We start from the raw sequence: 26,513 nt of genomic DNA, 5'->3' as shown, positions 1-26,513 counted from the left end.
GGGAGGGCCGGGTGAGGGGAGCCGGGGGGCTCCCGCCGCGCTTAACGAAGGTTTGCCGGGGGTGCCCGCAGCCCGGAGGCGTCCGCCGAGCCAACACATCACCTGGTCCATTGCTAATGCCGTGTGCCCTGTGTGCACAGGGCGAGGGGCTGCAGCCCCACAGCCTGACCCAGCCCCACAGCCGTGTACCTGCAGCTGTGCCCCACCTGGCATGAAACCTCGAAATATAAAAATACAGTTAATTTCCCACGAAGCAATTGTAAAAAGTGGCACAGAGAAACTTTTGAAACAGTAGTACAAATAAACTTTTGTAACCTGAAACTATGTAGATGGATCGGGAACCAGTGAGACATGCTAGAAGGTCTGCTCTGTCCCTTAATAAGTGGAGGGGTTTGTTTTCTTTCTGGAAAAAAACCCCCCACATATTGCATACGTGTTGATAACCAAATACAAGTGGCTGGCTACATACCCTCTATACTGTCATGGCATTTTGATCATTCTGTTTCCAGACCAAATGCAGCAATATGCATTAATGTACATGTGGTTGGTTGGGATCCAAAACCGCAGTTTTAAATTCAAAGGTGAAAGACAAAGTGCACGACTCACTGCCCTACAAAACCTCTTAAGAAATAACCAGGTTGGTTATAAGGTATTGCAATAGGTGGAGCAATAAAAGTGCATGGAATAGGGAAACTGGTGCAAAGCAGATGGAATGCTGAGCAGATTATTTTTACAGAGGTAATAATTTTAAACAGTGTACTTTACAGTGGATGCTATCTGCTATGTGTGTACTGAGATGGATAGCTAACTTCAAAAATTCACTTCTGAAAGGTGCTCTTGTTTGCAGGTTCTCCAGATGAGGAGACAATGAAAAGGCCATCTGGTATTCACCGTTTCCATTATAGTCAAGTATAGCACAGGAAAGCTTTAGGTTATGTTCTTTGACTGATTGTTCATTGTTAGCTGAAAAAGCTAATATATATGTGTAATATGTGGAGTTCTAGTTCAGGTTAAGCAAAGCTGAAGGCTTTGTTTCTCACCTGGGATATAATAGCCCCACTCCCCTTCTTTAGAAGTAAAGTAAACACATTAGTAGTTAAGCTGGTAACATGCCTAGTGTTGTTACTTCATTAGGAAACTGAAAAAAATTAAATGCAGGCTGTTAACAAAAATTACTTTACAATCTTTACTGTAGAGTGCTAATGTGTTTGTCTTAGACTGGACTGCAAGGCTGGACTGATGTCTTTTCATGGTCCTCACAGGCCTGGGCTTCATATTTTGCAAGGAAAATACTGATTTGCAACTCATTAAGTTTTAAAAAGTCCTGAATAGGAAAACAAAGAAATATTTTTAAATACCTAAAATATTTTTTTAATCAACAGATTATTACTACATTTTATATCATTTTACTTGCATAGTCACAAAAATGTAGACTCATGCCCTGGTAGAATTCAGCCCATTTTTTCTCTAGATTTCCCTCTTGCCTTGGTTTTCCTGCCCTGCCATCTCACCTCAGATCAGGGTCTGAGTTCTCCATTTCTGTTTATCTTCTTGGCTCTTACCCTGGTCTTTGTGCTCTTCTAGCTGTAGATCCTCACTGTGACTTCCAAGTTCTAATCTATTCTGTACTTCAGTCCCTTTTCAGAACTAGTTTTCATTTCTGTGAACTTAGTCCCAGTCATCTCATCTGTGATTTACCCATTTAACTGTGGAAGCTTATTTAAAACTATTCATGTCACTTGAATAATAAATTCCCATGAAAAAGACTGACACACAATTCTCGGTGTTGAGGTTACTTAAAAACATGAGGTTGCCTAAAGATTTTGCAGATTGTTTTTTTCTGTAGATTTCTCCTAAGAGCAGTGATGGTGATCTGCTGTTCTGTAACTTCTTTGGCTGATAAAGGTACTCTTTGTTACCTAATATCCCAACTCTAACATTGTTTTTTTAGTTTGTATTAGTTATACAAGGTCTTCCTTTCCTGTGTGCTCTTTACAGAGAGGAAAATGCTGTTTCTTGCTATTTGGGTGACAGTTTACTGCTCCTGGAACTGCCCTCCAATGAATGGAAGCACATTAAAAAGGGTGGAATCTCAGAGCAGTAAGAAATGCAATAGAGCTGTCAGTAAATTACAGTTGCCATCAATATTACACAGTAATGATTTACAGCTCTCTTTGGAGTGAAAAATCCCATGTTTTCCTGAGCCCTGGGATGTTCCAAACTGTGCTTGTTTCTCTTTTAACGTGGAGTCAGTGCAACTCAAAAGTACCAACCTCCCTGGGATTAAAGTGGCATTTGGAACATGGGTCTGTCTCTTCCTGCAGCCAGTGGGACAGGTTTCAGTACTGGGTTATATGGTGTAGGCTGCACCTGACGTGGAAAAACCCTGGCTTCACCCAGGTGTTGTTTCTTCTGGTGTGTTCTTTATCTCAGCGTGAGGTGTTTGGCCAGGGAACTGACAGGTGTGAAAACCTGTGGGAGACAGCAGGTTTACAGAGGATATGTTCAAGCACTGTGTTAACTAACACATGTTGTATTTTGAGTTGCAGATCTCCTTGGTTGCTCAAAAAAACAGTATAATAGGGTTTGGGGTTTTTTTTGGTGGGGGAGGGAAATGTAAATTTGTCTTGCACACTTAAAATTATCATGAACAACTCTCTCCTGGAGTATAAATTCATGTGTTTATAACCCAGCTCATTTGGGTTGTTGGTGTTCTTGTGGCTATTGATTCTTGGTGGAGAGACCACTCCAAGGTGATTCCAGGCAGAGAACAATTGGAGTAGACCTCTCATACTTCTCAGTTTTTTCTGTTGCAGGATGAATGGGTGTATGAATGAGAGCTCACTGAACTAGGTTACAGCGTGATGAGAAATGGCTAACAAAGACATGTTAGAATTTAGTTTAAGATTAAAACATCTGTACATTTGATTTCGCTTTCTAAAGAAGATAAAATGTATTTTTCGTCAACTCTCTTTCATATCTTAACTTCATTATCAGTTATACTGGAAAACTCCCCCCAGTAGTTTATTGAATTTTACAAAGACTTTCTCCACGGCCTGGTTTTATTATGCACAGGGAGTTTTAGTCTGTAGCCTGGCAGCCTAGTGTAATGAGATAGCTGTCAAAACCAGGGTAATGATTCATAGGCTATGTGTGATGAATATGCCAAGTGCTTGCAGTGTGTGCTAATGTCTAAAAATATCTTCCTTTGCATCCTTACTGGTTTACCAGCTGTGGTTCCAGTAGCATAAATTACGGTATAGGCCTTTTGTTATTGTGAGGATAGTGTCTGGTGGTGTTAATGAAGTTGGCTTTTAATAATTTTTTAGTAAAATCCAAAGGTACAGCCTGATGTATATGAGGCTAATTATGGAGTGAGGAATATAGGGTTTTTTTCCTTGAGTGATAATTTGTACCTTGTCACATTTTGGTTTGGTAAGCTAGGCATTATCAAAGAAAATAGAGGGCTGTTACAGTTAGCAAACCATCCATCCTTTATCATCTATCAGCCCAACACATTAATCTTGGTGCATATGTATTCCTACTTCAGACTCAGAAAAGAGAAAATTATTTCCCTGCTAAGACATGACACTGATTTGTTTACTCATGAGCACACAATTATTGCTATGAAATCAGTAACAGTTCTTGAAATCAGCACACACCATCACCCATCCTGGGTCACTGGAAGTGTTTTCCTGTTCTTTATTCATACTTGAAGAACCTCTCGTGGTATCACCCCCACTGCAAAACATATTTCTGGGTTGCAGAGCTGTAACCTCAAGGAACTCAGTGGCCTGGTTTTCTAACTGCTTTTTCCACTGACTTCAGTGGGATTCCTGTCTACATGATGACCTTCATTTCAAAAGTGGTGTTCTTAAGCAGATGAATTAATGGACAAAATTATTGCTGTGGGGATCTGTTTTCTGATTGCTTTGCTGACCCTTAGAAAAATTTGAGCTGTTGGGGTGAAAGAAGATGTTATCGCCTTTGACACTGAACTGCACCGCACACACACCTTGTAGTTCTTGTTCTACAGCTTCCACTGACCTTTGCTTGATTGCTGGGTCCTTCAGGATTGTTTTATTTTGTTACTTGGATTTCTAAAACATTTTACCTAAAGATATGGCAGATCTAGACTGAGGAGAAGATTCTTATGCGAGACTTAACTAGTATATATAAAGTTACTTTCTTTTTCTATTAGATAGTATATTTCTATTCTAGCTTAAAAATGCTTTTTCTGTTTGGCCACAAATTTTAGGTTGTTATGGATTATTAGCAGTTAGCTTTAGGGCTTTTGTCAAATTTGAATCCAATGAGAGCTTGAAAATTTGTCTTTTGAATTAAATTAATAAAATGAATTCTAAAACAGTCCCCAAGTAATTTCAAAATACTGTAAATCCTTAACTTCATATTGCTGTTGATGTGGAAGATTGTTATGAGTACAGACTGTCAAGGCTGTTGAAGTTCTTACTGAATTCCAAGGAGGGTAGGTGTTAAAATAGATGCTGTTGCAGTTTCAGATGAAATGAAAGAAGAACTAAACCCGGTTTTCCTTCTATCTAATTTTCTTTGTTCACTAAATTAAGTTCTTTTTGCTTAGTTGTTTCATGTCCTGACATATTTATCTTGGAGTCAGTTGTTGTATCTCCTTAGAAATAAGATTGTAATGTGAAATAAAAGTCTCTTAAGAATTTGCATTGCGTCACAACAGTTGAGACCTCACCATTGCAGGGTGGGAGGACAGGATCTGTGTTACCAGTTTTTATAATCTGTCTCAGGACTGAGATTATGAAATCTTTTTGTGGTGGAGAAATCTCTTACATACTTCACACAAAAATGAAAACAAGTTTGTCTTGTACATACATATTTTTATAATTTTTGTAGCGTTTCAATGCAGTGCTAATCACAGGCTTCAATTAATCCATTAACCAAGTAATTATAAAACTTTGTGTTCAAAATAAAATCATTCAATGTTTGCAACTTTGATACTTCAATCTCTTGCTACTGATAAAAGTCATGAATAAAATCAAGAGAAAGCGTTTTTAATTTCTCAGTCTGGGTGAAACACAAGTAATTATTTTAAAATCTGTTCAATTTTGTATTTATTGCTTGATACAATTTGAAAGAATAAAACCTTGTTTCCATACTGTTATACTAACTCCCTAGCCTTTTCCACGTGACTACCATAGATATTGAACAAAATAAATGTACAATATTGCATAGCTAAATCTGGAGTCATTGGGGTTTTTTTAAATTTAGGTCGAATGCTTCAGCAGGGTCAGTGTGCTACTGAGTTGGGTAATGTCAAGTGCATGATATCATGTGCTTTGAAAAGTATGAGTGAATGGAAGATTTTTAATAATGGCATTTTATGTATTTCATCTGTGTTCAAATACAAATGTAGAAGTAAGGTAACAACTAATGAAATCTGCCCTGTATTCAGTCTTTCCCCCAAAGGAGATGATATCTTCAACACACAGGGTTGCAGTGACCACATCAATGTGACTTTGATGGTTGAATATAAGAAAGCCCTTCAGAAGCAGTGAAACTTAAACATAGACCTAGTGGAGAGGTGAGGGAAAGCATCAGAAAAGCTGTGTATTTTACAGGGCAATGATGCATGTATGTGCCAGGATCTCCTTGTCAGAGAAATCCCAGTGCCTCTGTGCTGGTTTCTGGGTGTCAAATTCTCACCTGCAATTTAAAGGAACTTCAATAGTTTTATTTTCCTGTCATTAACAGTTGTATTTTCTTGCTCAACTTACTCTGTTTCACTCTAGGTGCAGTTTCACTAAATCTGCCTCACAGTCAGATGGTTTTCAGCCCTGAAAGGTTGTGATAGTGGAGTGTGGGTCATATCTTCCCCCTCTGGTTGCAGAATCAGTGAATCTGGCTTGTTAAATGCTGATTTAAGGAAAACTGGACTAATGATGATAAATCAGCTACACCGTCCTAAGATGTCTGGGGAATTTGTGTACAAAAAGACCTAAAGGACAAAATTTTCATTAATTACTTTGATACAGTGGCTACAGTAGTTTAACGAAAGTAATAATACAAATGACTGAGATCTCATAACTTTACAACAGAGCCCCCTCTTTTCTCTTACACCCAATCAGGTTGTTAGGCTTGAAAGATACTGTGAGTTCAGTTCTGACCAGTAACATCTTGAGCTGCGTTTTTATAGGGCAGTGTGAGAGGAACTGTTATACACTGTCCCTGCTTGAACAAACACTGCAAAGTTTAATCCCAGATGTAAATATTTTATCTAAGTGCAGATGGCTGTGCAGCCTGCATAATTTAACAATGTCAGGTAATGAAAACTATATTTATGTCTTAAGATACTTCTCCCATTCTTTTTCTGGCCTTCCAGCAATTATTCCTAATCTGTGGTTTGTGTATTGTTGACTTTCATTTTTTCTGCATTGTGTATTTTACAGTTGTCTCCTCCAGCTGATTATGACTGGAAAGAGGCATGTACAATATTTATAGGTGCAACCTGAGCGTTGGCTAGTTATACTGTGTTATATTATCCTTTTAGCTCTGTGCTTTGCCTGAAAGTATAATCCTTTCGTTGGATTGCACTAAAACGTATAGTTGTTCAAAGAAAGTTATTCCTATAAGCATGTGTTTTAATTTGGCAATTAAATATTTTGCTTTGCAGTAATTCTAACATGACCAGTAATTGTTTTTTACCATATAATTAATTGAAGACATTGTTAATTATGTAAAATGAATACATTTTCTTTTCATATGGTAGGTTAAGAACTATATTTAGCTGTGAAACTTTGAAATGTGGCAGGTGTCACACAGATGAGCAATGCAGATAGAGCCTACAAATGGCAAGTTACTTGAGTGAAAACTTGAGCCCTGGGAAATGGAAATGTGTCAGTCTTAGTGATGCCTTTTCTTGGTCTTAAAATCAAGAGTCATACACGGTTAGAAGGGGAAAAGGGATTTTACCTTGGTATTTATTTTAAGGATCCTTAGGTGCACACGCCCAGGTCATATGCATCGAGATGCACCCTGCCGAGGCTATCTCTGAGTCTGTCTCTGCCCCCCCAACATTGGGTATAACATTATAGGTTTTACTAATTAGCATATCTATCAAAGATTCCCCAATGAGAGAGGCTCAAGTGAGCCCCCCTCCCCAAGGAACCTTCCCCTGGATGGTTCTATCTTGGTTTACAGAATGTGTTCTGGAGAGGACCTTGGGGTCTGGGGCACACTGATCCCTAGCTAGGAAGCTTCTAAAATGTTTAGTCTCTTAGCTCGACAAACAAGTCCAGGAATGTAGGCAAAAAGCACTAGGAATACAGAAGTTGTAAAAAGGTATAACAGGGGTATAAAAGAAAAGGCAAAAATCTTCATGGCATCATTAGGATGTCTGGGATCATCTTTAGGCAGGAAGAGAAGAGTAGACATTAAATTAACATGCTTATTCTGTTTTGTGTGATGGAACACCTTGGACTTAACCTCACTGTTCTCACAATAACTGCATAGTTCAGAGTCCTCCATGTTTGAGTGATGCCCTTTTAATAAAATTCCTTGCTCTGCAATGGCCAGGCTCAAAAGCTGCTTGGGCTGGAGGAAGGACAGTGGCACTAAACTGTTCCCCAGGAGCAGAATAAATTGGAATGTGAAATGGAGGTTTGAACCTCGCAGCCAGCTGCTTTCTCAGAGGTGCCTGTGGATGTGCTCATACTTATGAGTCATATTCCTTAAACAGTGTTATTTACTCTGTGCTGCAGAAAGACAATACTGGGAGACGTGAGGTATAAAAACAAAATTAGGAGGTTTAACAGTATGGATCTCCTCCAGCCTTTAAGCTGCTTCCATCCTAAGTATTTTGCCCTTCCTCAGAGGGAGCTGACAATGCTTGCAGCTCCATCTGTCTCAGCCACGGCCAGCCTAGTAGAATATTGGTCATTGTTCAGTTGTATTTATCCAGGTTCTACCCAGCCTGTGTCTTGTCTTTTCTTGGTGACTAAACCTGGCAGAGTATGTTCTGTGTACCTTGGAGGAGCATGGGTTTGACATAGACATGTGGGTTCTCTGAGCTGCTCTGAAGTTCTGTACTTTTCGTAACTTACTGCATGGTCTTTTTGTCAGTCCTTTCCTAGATTAGCCCTGTCTCTGGTCTCTCCTAACTCTAGTACAAGAAGCCTTTGATATCAAATTGAAAATGGAGGTGGAGTTAAAGCATATCCCAGTTTCTGTTTCTAGAGGAACTTAGCACAGTAAGATCCACAGTGTTAACAGCAAACTAAATTAAACTAAAAATCACTGAATTCAAAGGGACAAGGAAGTTGTTCAGTCTGTGCCTTTAAAAGAAGGGATGTTCTAGCCCATGTACTGTCTGACAGTTACGAGTAAACTCTGTAGTAAAAAATCATATTCATCATATGAGTATTTTTTTTCCAGAACACCAGCTCAGTAACTGTGCCAGAAACACTGTTGTTTGTTTCAACCCTGGATGGAAGTTTGCACGCTGTCAGCAAGAGGACAGGAGCAATCAAGTGGACTTTAAAAGAAGGTGAGCAGGAGGTGTCCTGATGCCCTCTACTCAATAGCAGAAATAACAGTCAAATTATTTGGCAATTCCAACTGTTGTAGGATGAGGTAAATACTTTCTTTTCCTTTTTCATTTTGCCCTTGTTCCAGATTTAAGCTACAGTGTTTCTGGGGTCATGTTCATCTTCATAATTCCACTTGTAGGTATTTTCCAGGTTTATGTGAGGTTTTTTTAGGTTTGTGGGGTTTTGGTTTTTCCCCCTGAGTGTTTAAGCTGTAGTGGTATAATTGGTAGGTACCATGCTTTTTGGGAATGAGTGCAGTATAGGCAAACATAGAACAGAATAGGTGTGTCAGCTTGTAGAACTGAAGGCAAAGGGATTGCATGATTCTGTCTCTGGAATACCCTACATTCACTGGTACAGTGCATATCGTGCAAACCTTGGGGATTTTTTCTATAACAGATGTTTAGGAACAGCACAGTTTTTTAAATAAAAGAACTACACTTGTGTAAAGAAATTTAACATTGTTCAGTGACTGGAAGTGATTTTGTAATTTTACTTACTGAGCAGAGCTAGCTCTGTCTTCATGAAAAATTTGGTATTTGATGCAAATTTTGTTGAGTGGGACTCTGATTATGTGTGGCAGAGGTGATAGCAGTACTCTCCCTTCACTTCTGGAAATAAATTAGAAGGTCAAATGGAAGGAGTTGGTGACTGCATCATTCAGTCCTCTGTTTTTAAATCCAACAATTTAATAGGTGAGCTGAAGTAGTGGGAAATGGATTGTGCATATCTGGTGTCTGCAGTACAAATCAGTTGTTCTTCTTTGTGAAGCCATTTGTATTTGAAAGCAGATCTACCAGAGAAAAAGTTAACTTCTTAAATGAGCAAAGAAGGCTTTCGTAGCTCTTTTTAGAGTAGAAAGGGCTAAGCCTAGTATTTTCTTGAAGGATCTTGGTTTTCTCTCATCTCCTGTTTAAATTTAGACCCCTCCTTTTCCTGAACAGCTCTGCCTAAAAGCAAGTTGTCAGCTTCCTCATTTGGTGTTGCTGTAGGCTAAGAAAAACTTGCTGGTCTCTTTGTCATTCCACTGACATGAACATACCCTACCTAGTCCTAGTTTAGAAGAGTATCACAACTGGCATTGCTTTGCATCCACACTTAGTAAGTAGCAAGAGGTTTTGTGAGGAAGAAATGAACACACTTTGGTAACGAAAAGGATGTTGATCAGAGTGTGTTGCTCAAGGAACTTCCCTTGTTTAAAAAAAAAATTGTTGCAAAACTCTTGTCGGTTCTGTAGTGCTGCCAGACTGGATAATCCAGTTTTATGGGACTTTTTGTTTTCTCTCTGCTGCTAACTATATATTATTCTGCATGTTATGTACATGAGTTGTGCTCACTCGATTTTTGCAAAGCAGTTATTGCTCATTAGTTTATTTCTGTGCAATAGAGCAACACACAAAGGTCAATTAAAAAAAACCCCAACCTAGTGGTCGATATCATTGTTCCAACATGCCTCCTGAGATAACTTAGTTAAGTGGACATGAAACAAGGGCCTATACATATAAATTGGTGAATTAATTTGTAATGGGAGGGGGTTTATTTATATTTGCAAATCTGTATTTGTTGGTGGTCACCTTGTGGGTGAGAGGCAGTGCTCTTGCAGGTGCCATTTTACCCTGATTACAGCAGATGAACTGTGTGTTGTAGCTCAGGTGCTTTGAGAATTTGTGGAGGTTACCTGAAGTGCTGCAGTGGCACTCACCAGGAAGGGAACATTTTATTACTGCACTTGAGCAGCAAGGTATTTAACAAAGGGCAATTCAGGTACATTTTATTTTCATTGGGAAAAAAAAAACAAGGCCATGTTCATTATCAGGCAGTGCTTAAACAAACATGAATATCTTGCCATGTGTGGCTTGTTTTAATTTAGCACTGAAGCTTATCTTAGGTATGTGGAGTAAATGAGCCAATGATTATCACCACAATAACATGTTTGGGTTTCCTGCCTTCATGGAGTGCTGGCAAGAAAGGCAGTCAGAATACTTGTGCTGCCCATAAAGCAGGCAAAGAATAGGTCAGTTAGAAATAGGACTTTCCACTGTCAGAAATAAGCTGTGTCCCTGCAGTTATGTTTGATGAGACTGTGGCCTTACTTGTTGAGGGTGCTTAAAATCTTCATTTCCTGTTGGCTTCGATGGGTCTTGCTCTCTGACAGCTCTCAGGATTTTTCAGTGAACGGGTAGCTGATGCTGCTCATTTCCTGGGCCTTGGAAAGCTGGCAGTGGTTGGAAAGTTTAGAGAAAAACCCATATTCCTCCTCCCCTGTAATTTCTGAGAGACACCTTTGCTTGTGCTGTGGCCCTGCACAAACACCTGGTGTTGAAGGCACTCGTTTAAAAGGCTGCAGCTCACATTTCACATCAGAGGCTGAACGAGGCTCTTGGTGCCACCTCTGATCAATACAAGGAGCTGTCAGCCGTGAGTGACAGTGGGACAGGCTCCCACGTTTTCTGCACTTGCCACTAGCAAGATCCTTAGTGAGATCCTCAGTAAGGTTTCTTAGGATGAAACTTCTTTCTGATGGAAATAAACCAACTTCTGTCATTTCCTACAGACCTCTTTGAAAGGTACAGAGATGCAGCACTTTAGATTTGTGTTTACATGCAAGTAAAGTAGACAGAGAAAAGAGATGGTTCTGAGAACCTGTTGGTAGGGTAGAATCTGGGGAGAGCTTTCTTCTTTGCTGTCAGACTTTATTTCACAGTTCTGATTTTAGTGTGAGCTTTAAGAGTGTGATTTTAAGACTGTGCTGTTCCCTCACATCTTTGTAAAACTCACCTTGTATGTCTCTGTTAACTCAAGAGCTTGGTTTATTGAACACAATATTGAATTTGAGATGCTAAGGCTGCAGTGTTTCAAACTCTACTCTTGGACAGGATGTTCCTCTGTTCTTCCCTCTGTCCTGTTGTACTGTTCAAAGGGATCTCTTTTTTTTTTCACTCACCAGCTCCTTAAAAGCTTTCTCTTAAGAACTAATTCAAAGTATTTTTGCAGAAGAACATTTAATATGTGCAGATTTGGATCCTCATTTACAGCCAGTAGAAATTTTGTTATGATCTTCAGTTCTCTGTAGCAGTCAAAAAATGATGGCCCACAATCAATTTAAAAGGTTTTGATTTCCAACACCTTACTCATAACCTGTAGACTTCAGTGGGCTCTCATGATAAGACAAAGATACAAAGACTGTATCTATTTATGGGATCCAATATACAGATTTTAAAGGGCAAATCTGAGGTCTGTAGGTCCTGCTTTAGTGGTTTTTCCCAGGCAAGAAAGAATATCTTTGTGCATAGTTGTAAATTAATAAGGATTGTCAAAACAAAACAATTGTAGAACAGTATTGTTTTCAGCAAATTCCAGAGCACAGTTTGTGTCTCTAGCTTCATTTGCTGTCCCTGCAGCAGCAGATGAGGATGACATGGGTTTAAACTGGCCCGTTAGCCCAAACCTTGTGGTAGGGCCTCAGGGCAGGAAACCGTTTTTCCAGCTCATTCCAGTGGGGCAGTGACTTATTCACAGTTTCAGTCTCCCACTTCTCCTTTTCAGTCATTGGCTCTAAGGGCACATTACAGTGATGAAAACATGCAACTTTATCTTGTACATTAAAAAATACTCAGATTTTGGTCAAAGGGCAAATTTATCTTATTAAGTATTTGTGAAATGTGGAGAAAAGTCAAATGCATTATATTTAGCATATGATTACAGTTTCAAAAGGCATTTTTCCATATATGTATGCAAAGTGTGGGTCAGAACCATCCAAAACATGTCATATACTTCTGCCCACTCACAAATGTATTCTGGCCATGATGCAACCAAAACTGGGTTGAGACATCTGCCTGCTGCCAGGTCAAGATGTTAATTTTGGGGAAGTGTAACAGAGTCAAATAATTTACCAAATTACTGGACAGACACTATGTTAACAGGTTTCTAATAACTGCTGTACTTGTGAATAAACTCTTGGAGTTCTAGAATAAATCTTTGTGATGCAGAATCAATCTCCCTTTAATTTTTTTTTTCCCTTAAAGTTATTTTACAAATTTTTTGCTAACAGAGGCTGGGTTACCAGTTCAGAAAGCAGAAGCTGGTGTGTGCTGACTTGTAGGTTTTTAATGTAGGAATCAGTAACATAGTCTGTCTTAGTGGAGGCTGTAGGAAAAACAAATGGAAACCCATGGAAATACCTATAGAAAACTCAATCTTCTCTCCAGCACTGGAGATATTTACAGGATGGTGTCCTGCTTCCTAACGTACCCCCACTATGCTCCAGAGTTGTTCTGACGTCTGTTTTCATAGTCTAGAAAGTGGAAAAAGCTTTCTGTAGGAGTTTGCAAGAATTTGGCTTTTCCCTGGTACATGGAATGGAAGCTTGAGGGAGAGAGAGATGTATTTTTATCACAGTTTTATCACATTATCTCTGTCAAGCTTTCATTCTAGTATAGAATAGTTGCTGCTTTGTTCATTGTTTGTGACCACTGTTGTTGGTATTGGAACAGATCAGGTCTGTTAGAGGGACTTACCTAATTACAGGGAGGTGCAGTTCAGAGAATTTTGAAAGCAGGTGACGTGGTTCCAGTCACAGCATGTCAACACTTGAGTGGGGAGCAGCTGGAGAGGAGAGAAGGCCTCAGTGCTCTGACTTTTGCAAGAACTTCTTCTGTTAGACCCCTTAAGGAGCAAAAGGTGACTTCAGTCACAAGAGGGAAGCATATGAAAACTATTGTAAGACCTGGCAACAATTAATTGAACTTAAGGTTCTCTTTTTATGTAAAAGTGTTCTTATTTCAAAATAAACCTTGAAATAGAGATTGGAACAGGTCCCAAACCACATGAAAGTGAATGTGAAGAGTTCATTGTCTGTCTTCAAAGGATCTTTGCAGAGCCACAACCTGAGTTCAAGATCATGAAAGTGTTAAGAAAATGAGAAAATTTACATCACCTCAGTAACTAAAAATGAAGAGAAATGGCTTTCCACAGCTGGTCTTTCCACGTGGATGGTGCTAGTAGTGAGAGGAGAACTCCTTTCACTTTAGAAAATTAACTCCTCCATCCTTGGGAAGAGCCTCATGTGTGGAAATGAATCAAAAATCCATAAATGCTTTCTAACAATTCATTCACAACACTTCAATGTGCAGGAAGCCATCAGAATAATCAGTGTTTTGGTTCATGTGCCACTAAGTACTAAAAAAATTTCTACTGCTTTGTCATAACTTCTTAATCTGTTCCATCTACCACTTTCTTATCTTTGCTCATAAATCGAGTTTCAGTTACTAAGAAATCAAGTAAAAGCAGGATCTTTTTCACTTCTGATGAAGCACATGATGTTGAAGACAGGGTACTAAAGAGAAGTTCAAGGACTTTCATGAGAATGATGCTTCTGTACACACTGAACAGCTTGGGATTTGCCATAAGACTAATTCATGTCATCTGATACGCAGGAGTGCTTCAGAAAAACACTGCAAAACATAGACATTCATGGGACTTCTGGCATTGTTTATTAAAGTGTAGGAGACATTTATTGATGACACTGGAAATTGTTATAAGTGACATTTTCCCAACAGCTTTCAGAAATACAAGCTTAGGGGTAAAAGCTGAATGTGAGTAATTATTGCTCATAGATACATGTGTTGTCCTTTCGTTATTGTGGTACTATGTTGGCAATAAAACCATGCAAAAAATCTCAGATCTTTGAGATAACTGGAGCAGAGTGGAGCACTTTATTTTGGTTGATAAAAATAGATTGCCCAGTCTTAGAAAATTAAGTGAAAACAAGCTATTAGCCCAAAAATGCTTTGCCATATTACTATTCTCCACCGTATTTTCAGGGCAGAGAGGGAGCTATAGGAAAGCATTACTAACCAGACTCTCCTGCAAATGTCATGGAGAAACCAGGATCAGTTGCTAGAAGATATAATCTACCTTTGAAATTTCCTGTAATTGTTCATGTTTTCCTGATCGTTGTTTGAAAAAACCCCTGAAATACTGAGGTGTTTGAGGCAATCACACTCCTTGTTCTGCTGATGTGTCCTGTCAGTAACAGTGCAGTTAGAAAAGTTGGAGATTGATTCACACAGTAGAAGTTTTATACTATTATTTCATATAACAACTTCACCATTTAATTCAGAGAAGAAACAGTCCTTTTATTAAAATTAAAAGTTTCTGAAGATTATTCTGACAAGAAACTATTTATGTTAGTCTTACGTCTTGCCCAGGTTGACTAGAAAGTGATTTTATAGAAAATCTGCATTGTTGTACTTGAACAATAAATATACAGACAATTGTCACTTCAAAAACAAGTTGTGCAGCTTTGTTACTCCTAATGATCATTGGAGGAGATTTTTAGGGATAGGACAGAGTTGCCCCAGTGCTGTGGCGAAGCTGCTGTTGCCTCACAGGTGAGAGTCGCTGTCACCACAGGTGAGAGTTTATTTTCTTACCAAGTGAGACACTCTCTGTGTAATCAGTTCATCACGGGACTTACAACGTTTATTTGGCTTTTGCCTTTAACAGTGCTTGTAGCATTTACATTAAGTCTTACTTAATGTAAATGCCAGGTGTCACTTGCTCTGATTCATTATGCTGTTTCTTTCACAAAACTGAGCATTCCCTTCCCATGAAACATTTGTGATTACAAAACCTCTTGTCTTTGGTTTTTAATATCTCTCTCTTCTTTTGGGTCATTTCACCCAGACTTAGGGATACTCTGAGTACATAGACTTGGTTGCTTTTAGTAGTTCAACCCAGCAGCTCAACTGGAGTCAATCCACTTTATATGATGGTCAGCAAATGCTTTTTTCTTGCTTTTCTCTAGACATGGGGAGCTGATGATGTAAGTCACCATGTATTGTATTAGATATTATAAAGCTTGTGGAATACTTGAAGCAAACACTGAGAAATAATTGACGTATAATCAACAAGTGGGTGGTCCCTCCCAACACATCCTGAAACCAGTTTCTTCACACAAGGGATAGAACTGAATTGCTTGATGTAGTTAATGGAATAAAAGTCTGACTAAGCAGCCTGGTCTGTAGAGACAGATACAGATGAGTCACTAAGCTTCTTTGTTTGAATGTTAATTATTCTTAGGGCCTTTGATGTGCGTTTGGGTTCTCAATGAATTAAATGGAGTTTATTTTGACACCTTTGGGAATGTATCCTGGAGCATTATTTAAGCTGAAAGAGAAAAAAATGACATATAGTTATGTTTTGAACAAAGCTGCTCACTGTTTTAAGAAGAAATCAATGAAATAAAGATAACTGTACTGTTATCCCTTATATCCTGCTTTCTTTCTGTCTCTGGCATTAACTGTGCATCTTTGGGTGGCTGCTGCTTTCAGCTGCGTTGCAGCCAGAGATCTGTTTGGGTAGGGGGTTATGCTTTTTTAATCTATGTAAAACCAGGTCATCCTTGCAGGCCATTACCATCAAACCCAGCAGTTGGTGTGGTGCCATGCCCTGCAGAGTGATACAGATTCTGTAAGCCCCGTGTACTGAACCCTGAATTTGCTGTTCTTGTCTTGCTTAGCTCTGCAGATATCCCAGTACACTCAGGCTGCCCAGAATCTGTGCCAGTTTCCCAGTCAGAGGCTCTCAAAACATCATTGTTTTTGTTCTTATTTCCTTCCTGTTGCATCATGATGTATGCACAGAGACAGAAGAGGTGAAAAAACAATGTTTGCTTGGTCATGGTTCATCCTCTTACTCAGACTCATTCCAGTGTAGTTTGATTTTCCCTGTAGAAGTGGAGATACTTGGAGGATTGCATCCTCTTGGCTTCTGAGGTATTTTCTGCCAATATACCCATTAATAAGCACGTTTGTCTTGGAAATTGTAGACTATGTCCTATAAATCAGGATGCTTCTGTGGCGTTGGCATCAGGAGTGAAAATCCCATGATTCAGGATTTTGTAAGGTCTTAGTAATTTTGAGGTATTTAGTGTTGGTAAAACCGAGCAAAGAACTTCACAAGACTTTCTCAGGTGCTTTGTAGTTTCCCATTTTATGAACCAAGTTCCAGGAACAAGAGGAGGCTGCTGACAGTTCATTTTCAATCTGTGCATCAGCCTTTCTAAAAGGAGTGAGATGTTGCAGGCCTGACTTAAGCCTGTATCTTGTGGATACAAAAATGCTGCTAGCAAGGATTTTCTTGCTATTTTCTAAGTCCGTGAGAGATGCTTCTCTCTCACAGAGATAGTAGCAGAGTTCTGTGAACAATGAAACACCTGCAGCCTTGAAAAGTCTTGTTTATAGTATAGTAGAAAAATATTTTGACAATGGATGTTTTAGGATTTTAGCCAATCACCCCAAGGGGTGGCTGGTCCTTTGTCCAATTAGACTATGAAGAAAAAAGTCTATAAAAGAGTTTGTAAAATAATTAAATAAATCAATCTTTCTGCACAATTCGTGCCTGCAGGATCTTCTCTCCTCCTCCCTATGGCTGCGGGACATGGTAATATACCCTAGGGCATTTTTTAATAGTATCTTGTGAGTTCAAGGGATTTAATTGCCAATATTTTGGCATCTTTTTTCTCTGTGTGTGCAGATCCTGTCCTCCAGGTGCCAATCCATGTGGAAGAGTAAGTCTGTTTCCTTTATCTCATTTATGGTTTGTTCGATTTTCTTTGACATCTTGAAATTTGGTTTAATTTGAGCCAAACCCATCTGTGTTCTAGACAGACTGCACACTTTACAGGAGGCAATTTAAGGTGGTTTGGGGAACAGATAGAGGGACAGAAATAGCTACATATAATAGCTAAGAAAAATACCCTGTCTGTAGCCTGTTCTCTGGAGCCCTTGCTGGGTTTGGACATCAGGGCTGTGAATGGTGCCACGAGTGACAGGTGTGAAGTGACAGAGCCAGGACTGATTCTGGGTTCTGTACTTACTCCCCTCAAACAGAGACTAAAAACAGTGAAACACAGGAAACTCCAACCTTCACCACCGCAACCAGAACCTGCAAATGACACCCTTGAGCTGTAACTTCAGATTGGTCCCTGCAGCCACCTCACATTTAGCTAGAAAATTTGGGGCTTTAACTTTGCCTTTGAAGTCAGTGGTGACATCCTTTCTTTTTTTGATCATAGAATCATAGACATTAGTTTGAGTTTGTTTGGGGGTCTTTGTGTAGCTTGGGTGAAGGGATCTCTTTACCTCTCAAATTTACTTTTGGCAACTCTTTTATTGTTTCTTGCCTTCCTTATGCTCTCTGGTTTTGTTTATTTGTTTCGTTTTGTTCTAATTCTGTGTCATTTTAAGAGCTTGTAGGTTTAGTTTAAAAGCTTTCATCTGAGTCATTGCCTGCCACATTTGGATCTTTGAGTATTCAAATACGTTAGTGGTCTTAAGTTTTATCAGTTCTGAAACTTCCTTATATTTTTTAGTTTTCACAGTTAATAAATGAAACTTCAAAAAATTTAGTCAGATGAAGTTCTCTGTAAAGCCAGTGCTAACCACAGTTTCTTTCCTGTTCTCTGAGAAGCACAGTACATTTTTTGTCATTTATAATTGCTGCGTGAATTGTAGGCCAGCATTTCTTCCAGACCCAAATGATGGCAGTTTGTACACACTTGGTGGCAAGAACAGTGAAGGCTTGACTGTAAGTATATTTTTTAAATTCTCTCCCAAAAAGTGCCCTGATCAGCCTCATGCCTTTGCAGAAGGAAAACATATTTTTTTAGAGCAGAATGTTGCCACCTTGTGATTGTCAGGAAGTGATTTCTGCTTGAAAATATCAACACCATATCTTGTCTCCTTGTATGACTTTTCTGTAACTTGCTAAAGTAATGATAATTACAAATAAAATTTGTGTTTTGTTATCCAAATACTGAATAATCTCTATGTGATTTGATGGGAAAGGTGTACCCGAAATAACACCAATCAGATGTGTCACTCCCACCCAAATACTTGCATTTCTAAAACCATCTCTCAGAAGCAGGATTAATACATGCTCTGTGCTAACCCCTTTAGAAGGTGTCTTTATAGGATTTAGTAAGCAAAAATGCTGAACCTTTCAGATTAGTCATGTAGGCCACAGCTACTGTCTAATGCTTGACTTTCATTTTTAAACTTCATGGCGATACTCAAATAAAATGTTTGGCTTTCTACAAGATTTTTTTCCTCTGGCAGCTGCGATGATTTCCCTTAAGAACTTCAGTATTGGTAAATATTTTAGTATTTACTCTGGCTGAATTCCCAGGTTTTATAGAATATAGAATAATAGAAATATTATAGAATTTATATTATTTATAGAGTAATAGAAATAACCAATAAAAAAACCTGTCACCCTTTTCTGTGAACAGATGTGAAGACTATCACATCAATATGGATGAGCTTTTATTGTTTGTTTTTCCCCTAGAAACTTCCATTTACTATCCCAGAGCTGGTGCAGGCATCTCCTTGCCGCAGTTCTGATGGGATCCTGTACATGGGTGAGCTCAAATTTTCTCTCTTTTAGATTGTAAGATGTTCAGCAGCTACAAAATGTGGAGACTCCCAGACAGACTGAAGGAAATAGGCCTTATTTTGGGTATTAATTATGGTTTTTTGTAAATCTTTCCAATGACAGAAAATCTGATTAATATAGAATGCAGTTACTGTGTGGTGATTAAATACCAATTGTTTTTCCTGAAGGAGAAAATTCCTTTTCTAAGCAGTGGAATGCCTGTATGGGGTTTTTTGGTTTCTTGAGATGCAGTCTCTCAACAAAATGTGATTTCTACTTAAAATCTTCTTATGATTATAAATGTTATTGACTGCCTGATAATTAGGATAAAATTAGAAATCCCATTGCACCACAGTTACACATCTTCCATTGTCTGAGGTACAGTCAGTTCATTTATAATACAAATAATAAATTTGTGGCTCACTGTCCTGACTCATTCTAATTGCAGATGGGTTTGGGAGGAGAAAAGGAGTGTTACTTATCACAACAGTAAAATATGTGAAGATTAGAGTGAGCTTAGTGTTGGGATTTTTTAAATCTCCTGAAGGGCCAATACTCCTGGTTCTCCACTTCATGTCTTGCCAGTAAATGAGAAAAAAATGTTTATTTGAAGCTTCTAAACATGACATACCTGTACTAACTTCAAAGAAATTCTTAAGGTCATGGCTCACAAAGTCTTGAATGGGATGTTTGGATTACAATCCTTAAGCAATTTGATAGGTGTAGACCCTCACTTTTTTTCCCCCCACCTCCTGTCATTCACCATGAGCACTTCAAGTCTCCTGAGAGCTGAGTCTTAGAGCTCACAGGATCTGCTGCACTCAGAGCACTATTAGATTTTATATGTGAAAAAATCATTCAGCCAATAGTACTTACCGTTCTAAATACTGTATTTGGGTTTGGGGTTTGTGGTCAGTAGTGCAAGTATTTGGGATTGGCCAGTAGTGCTAAATGAAACTAAGCCTGACTGTGAAAAACTGTTTTATTAAAAATGCTTTATTTGTGCTAAGTCCATGAGTCTACTAAAGAAAAAAGAAGACTGAAAAGCTGAATGAAAGTGCAGTTTTTCCAACTGAATGGTAATGTAGCTTAAATTATGATTTCAGGTAAAAAGCAGGATATTTGGTATGTGGTTGACCTCATGACTGGGGAGAAACAGCAGACCTTGACTTCCTCTTTTGCAGAAAGTCTTTGCCCGTCAACATCCCTCCTGTATCTTGGGAGAACAGGTCATATGCTTTTTTTTCCTGTAGTTTAAAATAAAATTCTGTTTTTTAAAGTTTAGGCTTATAACAAATGACCCCGTGGTCAGTTCAGGTTTTCAAGTTTATTTCTTAGAAAAACTTCTGTAAATTACAATTTTAGACTGTACATAGAAGAATTATTAACTGTAGCAGCAGAAAGATACTGGTTTTTAAACTTTGGCAGTAGGTCCATTATTCTTCTTGTTGACTAAGTGGCATCTGTATTGTAATTAATGGTGTATTCCAGTAGCAGCTGAGAACTGTTTGCTCTGTAACATACAGCTTTTAAAAAACTGTTTAAAGAAGATGAAAATAGAGCAGATCCACTGACATCACAAGTGTAGTGTGCTATATAACTGGTAAAGTTAGACCAACACCATGGAGGTGCTGACTATAAGCAGGAATAAGTGTCACAGACTTGTTCTTTAACCTCTCTATTAATGTGTTCCTTAAGTGGGATAGTGTTGGGAAAATGAAATGCTGACAGCAGTGAGTGGTGTGTAGTGTTTGAGGAGTGTCTCAGATTTGAGAAGATTGATTCTATTCTCTCATAGGTTTTTTTGCTTCACAGACTGTATGTTTTTTAACAGAGTACACGATCACAATGTATGACACCAAAAAGAAGGAGCTGCGATGGAATGCCACCTATTTTGATTATGCAGCTACTTTGCCTGATGAAGACATAAAATACAGTAAGAATTTAATTGCTGTCTCCCTCCTGCAGTGGGGTTTTGTATATAGGCAAAAATATTCTGATTTTTTTTGTGCAGTGCATGTACTTCTGCCCATTTTTATCCATCACATACTGCAATATCTAAAGCCTGTTAGGTAGCTTCAGGTAAATTGAATCCAGGAGGGTGCAGCTCTTGAAGGTGTGATTCCTTAAAATCAGTGAGAAATGGCAGGAGAGGCAGCAAACCTGAACTGTGGTGTGCAACCTGATTGCAACACTCTTGAATGGCAGCTGGACTTGTATCAGCCCAGTTCTAGCCACGGCTTTGCTGCTCAGCTGCTGTGCAGGGAAAGGTGTGATGGTGACTGCAGGCAGAACTGTTCCTGTGCATGATTAAAGCTGCAGAATGCAGGTAATCTCCACACATCCATGCATTGCAGAAATGTCCCACTTCGTGTCCAATGGGGACGGGCTGGTGGTGACTGTGGACAGTGAGTCCGGCAACGTGCTGTGGATCCAGAATTACGCGTCCCCTGTGGTGGCCTTTTACATTTGGCAGCGAGAGGGGCTGAGGAAAGTCCTGCACACTAACGTGGGCATTGAGACCCTGCGCTACCTGACCTTCATGTCTGGGGAGGTTGGACACATCACCAAGTGGAAATATCCCTTCCCAAAGGAAACAGAGACCAAGAACAAACTGACGTGAGTTTGAGATTCTGCTGTTCTCACTGTCCATTTGACAGAGCTTTGTCATTAAGCAAAACAGTTAAGGGTTGTGCTACAAGTTGCAACATGGTGAAAAGAATGCATAAAAGCAGTTCTAGCTCTCCAGGTGTTCTTTTATATAGTATTTGATCTTTCAGTGTGTAAAGTCAGAGACCAAACCAAAAAACTTATAAACGTAGGAAGTGTGTATTCCTAAGTTTATCAGATGTTCTGTGTTGAATAGTTTCTCAGAATGTGGAATTAAATTGGTTTTCCTAATGTGAAGCCTTTCACACTATAAAAATGGTGCACAGCATTTTTGCAAATGCCAGTTTTTGAAAAATGCAGAAATAGAACATGAATTATATCAAATGAGCAACAATGCTGTGAATAATGAACTGACAGTGCTTTCATAATTTAAAAAAAAAGGCTTCATAGTACAGCAGTACTTCAAATAATTTTACAGATCAAGGCTTTTCGAGATACAAATACTGATGATTTGGGAAGCTCCTGCACTGTTCTGAAGGGTTGTGTTGCCCAGGTTTTAGCTGAGATGGTAAAACATCCATTTGCCTGCTGCTAACAGTGACTGTTTTTCTGCAGCCCAACCCTGTACGTGGGGAAATACTCCACGAGTTTGTACGCATCGCCCTCCATGGTGCACGAGGGAGTCACTGTCGTGGTAAGTGGGGAGCTGCTGGGTGGGAAAGTGCCCTTATGGGATCAGTGCTGTCTTGGGCTTGGAAAAAAGGTTGAAATGGAATCATGCATAAAAATATATTAAATTAAAGTAGAAAATAAAACACTGAAGACTGTACATCTACAGAAACTTGAGGGTTTTGCAGATTTCTATCAAGAAATGCATAGCAAATTAAGTATTTCCTGAAACAATTAACACCAAACCCTAGAAGGCATGACCATACTTCTGTAATCATTTCCAATGCTGCAAAGCAGTAAGTGCAGCTCCCCAGAAATTGTGCCAGGCAGGCTCAGCAGAAGCAGACCGGAGGTTACTGCTATTTTTGGTGCTTTGTGGTTCATGTTAAAATTGCTTGTTTGTTCATCAAAGTAACTCCCCATAGACAGGAAACTGCATCATAGTTCTGTTTTGCTCACTGTGGCTGCCAGGTAGGAAATACAGATCCTGCTTAACTTTAGGGGAAAACAAAAAAAAAGGAGTAATCTCATCTCCCAGGCAACATGTCCCTGAAAAGGTCCAATGTCCAAGGTTGTGGAAGCAGCTGCTAAGGGTATAATGGCCGTGTTTGCTCACAGTGACATTGCTGCCAGTAATCTTTGCTTGCCCATCCATTTCAACCTCCAGTTTTTTAACTTAGTTGCCTATTTAAATATTCTAAGGTCACAGTAACAGTAATTGTAACACTGATCTCTCTGTAGCCCCGTGGCAGCGCCATTCCCTTGCTAGAAGGTCCAAAAACAGAAGGAGTCACCATTGAAGACAACGGCGAGTGCGTGATCACGCCCAGCACTGATGTGAAATTTTCGGGCAGGCTGAAGGAAAAGCACAAGCTCAACTACTGGAATGACTGGCTGCTGATAGGTGTGGGAGGCCCTGTCTGGCCATAATTACTGAATTCTAGTAATAGTGTCCAATTTATCCTCATTTGCATATAAACTAATGTGTTACATATCCACCTGCCTTCTGGTTTTCTCAAGGCTCCTGCCTTATTCCGTCACAGGGTGAAGTGCTCCATGTGTGGAAAGTTACTTATTGCTTATTTGCCCCCTCCCTCAGAGAGGGGTATAGTAATTTATTATTTACAGTAAATATTGTATTTGGGTCCTTTTGGATTTTTTTTACTGTGCATGCAGTTACCTTAATTCTCATCATATGGATCAGACAGTCATGTTTGCTCCATTTTGTAAACAGATTAAAACACAGAGGCTGAAGATAATGTTTATTAATTGTCAGCCTATCCTGTGTGTCCCAAGTCCCTGAATTTTGGAATTGACTTTTCAGTGCATTTACAATTCTGCTTCAAAAATGAGGAACTGTCTGAAGTTCAGTTTTAAGTGATGACTGGTGATAATTGAGTGATTTATATGGCAGGAACTCTAGGGCAGGGACAGTGTGCAACTTCCAGCTTTTTTAAGTGCCACCTTTCTCTTCCCATGATCCCTTTCCTTGTTAATACCCTCCCTCCTGCAGTATGTCAGGTAGACAGTTCATGTTCCTCTGCAGCTCTCAGTGACCTCTGCCCTCCATTTTCCCTCTCCTTTCTCTTTCCTGTTCTATACATTAGCATCGTGTTATGTGATGTTCTCACTCTTCAGCAAAGATTCTGCAATCAAGGATATCTTTCCTAAAAAAGGACAGCTTTCTGTTTCAACAAGTGTGTTTTATTTAAAGGGCATCATGAAACACCATTATCTGCCCCCACAAAGATCCTGGAGAAATTCCCAAGCAACCTACCGAAGAGGCCTGAAAACGTGATTCCAGCTGACTCTGATAAAGCCACTATTGAAGAGGTTTGTGATGAGAATTATTCTCTTACTGCATAATAGAAGAATATAAAGGAGTGGAAGTTGGGGGAGGACAGAAGGAAAGCTGCATGGAATTACTTCACATTTTTTGTATCAGATGTTCATGTACTTAGCACATAGAATCACTGGTATGAGGAAGTGTCATTTCTTGTTTCAGAATTAAGGCTTTCTGCTGCTTTTGTTTCTCCACGTGCAAAACTTAGACTTTGGTAGGTTTAGAAATTACTAAAAATGATGTAGCAGAAAGGCTGGCTATAAATGCCTCATTACCCACAGAGATACTGAGCTAACAGAGCTTTCTTTGCCTCAGGTCATTGAAGGTTCCTCAACAGAAGGGCCTCCAGCTGCTCCAAAGGATATTGAAGAGACTCCTGCTCGGCCCATCCCACGGCCAGAGACTCCGGTGGACTCCATGCTGAAGGACATGGCCACAATCATCCTCAGCACCTTCCTGCTTGTGGGCTGGGTGGCTTTCATCATTACCTACCCAATGGTAATGCTGACCTGGCTTGATGAGCTTTTGAGTGTTGGGAGAATCAGGAACATTGTAGAGCCCAGAAATGATACAGGAGTTAATGACACACTCTAGGGATTTTCCCTCTTCACAGATGTGCACTGGGGACAAAAGGCACAAGTTTGACTTAACAGTGATTTCTCTGGCCATATGTGCCAGCTCTGGAGAGGTTTTCTTTTCCATTCACCACCCACCAGTTGTGGGTTTTGTAGGTATTACTCTTTTTGGACATGATCTTAGCATTATTGGCCTTACTGTTCTCTTCCTCACCTGAACCACTGTCAGGTTTTGGATCATTTATCCTTCAATGGTTTAAACACACCTGGTCAACCTAGTAACAGCTTTTTTAACCAAGCCATGTGATTTCTCATCTTGGCAATGGAAGTCCAGAATGAAATAGAAATTGTGAGTGAACATTCCTCAACCTGTGTGGTTGGCAGGGACAGGGCAGGAGAGTTTGGCTCCCACCTTTTAGAAGTAGCTCCCCAATAGCTGTAGAGTTCCCTTGCATGACCTGACTGCCAAATCTTCACTGAGGTCCTTTCTCACAGAGTGTCCACCAGCAGCAGCAGAGGCAGCATCAGCTGGAAGAGAAGATCCAGCTCTTGCAGCAACAGAAGCTGTCCTTTGGTGCTCCCAGTGACCTCCCACCCGACGCAGATTTCTTGGACACATCATATGGCCGGATGGAAAGCTCAGGTGCCAGCACCCCAAACCTGTCCCCCAGAGCATCAAACCACTCTGCCTATTCCAACGTCTCCACATCTGATGTTGGGAGCTGCCTCTCCACTGAGCAAGAAGAGGGAGGTAAAGTTGGCCCAGTGTGGTTTATTGTGTCTCTATTTCCCCAGTCTTTGTGATGATACAGGAGAATATTACTGATGATACTTCATAGCGCAGCAAGATGAAAAGAACCATCGTCCTCATTCAGGCTGAGCCCTGCACACCACAGGCAGGTCTCCATGCCCTGACCCTCAGCAGGATTGTTGCTTTACAGTAACAGCCAGCTGAAGGCTTGTGCTTTCCAGGGCAGCATGTTCCTGTCACTTGTAGCCATTCTAGGGAGATACTAATTCAAATAGAAACATGTATTAAGATGATTAACTGGACTCAAGAAATGGGGATTAGGCAGTGCAACCTTCCTGCCTGGTCTTCCTGTGCACTCATTTGCCCCTTCAATGGCTGTTAAACCCACTTCCGTAACTGTTAGTCAGCATTTCTCAATTCAACATCTATAAACTTTTAGAAAGAATTTGGCTGCTGAGAACCACTCATTTCTCACAGCTGTGAGCCATAATCTTTCCAGACCATACGTCAGGAGGTGTGTGTAAATGTGTTTTGACTCTTGATGTTGGCTCACTGGGTCACCACAGGGTATTTGCCTACTCAGGGTAAGTACCAATGTGGACATACTCATTTCTTTTGATCATATGTGTGTTAAACTTAAACATGAGCTAAAAGACTTTTACAGACTGGCCCCAAAGTCTGTGCTGTTTAAAAGGCTGCTTTGCCCCATCCTAAACCAGTGCTTGTTTTTCTTTTCTTGTTCAGATGAAGAAGCAAACCGAGTGGTTGTTGGCAAGATTTCGTTTAACCCTAAAGATGTATTGGGACATGGAGCTGAAGGGACAATTGTTTACAGGTAGAAGAGAATGTGTGCATTAAACAGACCAATGTTGTGTTTGTATCAGGTCCCTTTAATTCATTTTTTTTATAAAAGCCCTCACATCTACTATGAACAGAAATGAAACTTTTTGCATATGTCTGGAATATTTTCATGCATTTTCTTCACTAGCAAAAACTACTTTACTTCCCTAAGAAGTGTTTACTGGCCAAATGTACCTGTTTCCAGGTACATT

General features: G+C 39.7%; 1 protein-coding gene across 6 annotated transcripts in view; it reads left to right on the top strand.

The window, feature by feature from the left end:
* ERN1 (endoplasmic reticulum to nucleus signaling 1) overlaps positions 1 to 26,513 on the top strand; it is a 33,941-nt gene that overhangs the window by 1,889 nt on the left and 5,539 nt on the right. For 2 of the 6 annotated variants that reach the window (XM_017739134.1, XM_017739136.1), the window contains exons 2-14: positions 8,422 to 8,533; positions 17,115 to 17,148; positions 18,051 to 18,167; positions 18,927 to 18,999; positions 20,120 to 20,242; positions 20,848 to 20,949; positions 21,371 to 21,632; positions 22,239 to 22,317; positions 23,034 to 23,196; positions 24,007 to 24,125; positions 24,451 to 24,633; positions 25,206 to 25,461; positions 26,206 to 26,296. In XM_017739134.1, the coding sequence (XP_017594623.1) occupies positions 8,422 to 8,533; positions 17,115 to 17,148; positions 18,051 to 18,167; positions 18,927 to 18,999; positions 20,120 to 20,242; positions 20,848 to 20,949; positions 21,371 to 21,632; positions 22,239 to 22,317; positions 23,034 to 23,196; positions 24,007 to 24,125; positions 24,451 to 24,633; positions 25,206 to 25,461; positions 26,206 to 26,296 (1,714 nt within the window). Of the gene's footprint in view, positions 1 to 8,421; positions 8,534 to 17,114; positions 17,149 to 18,050; positions 18,168 to 18,926; positions 19,000 to 20,119; positions 20,243 to 20,828; positions 20,950 to 21,370; positions 21,633 to 22,238; positions 22,318 to 23,033; positions 23,197 to 24,006; positions 24,126 to 24,450; positions 24,634 to 25,205; positions 25,462 to 26,205; positions 26,297 to 26,513 lie in introns of those variants that run through there. The other 4 variants (XM_008637567.2, XM_017739135.1, XM_017739137.1 and 1 more) reach the window with 4 other exon arrangements.

The sequence above is a fragment of the Corvus brachyrhynchos genome, unplaced genomic scaffold (assembly GCF_000691975.1).
Source record: "Corvus brachyrhynchos isolate BGI_N302 unplaced genomic scaffold, ASM69197v1 scaffold407, whole genome shotgun sequence".
Lineage (NCBI taxonomy): Eukaryota > Metazoa > Chordata > Aves > Passeriformes > Corvidae > Corvus > Corvus brachyrhynchos.
The sequence above is the reverse complement of the archived record's forward strand: the minus strand, read 5'-3'. Positions and strand labels throughout refer to the sequence as shown.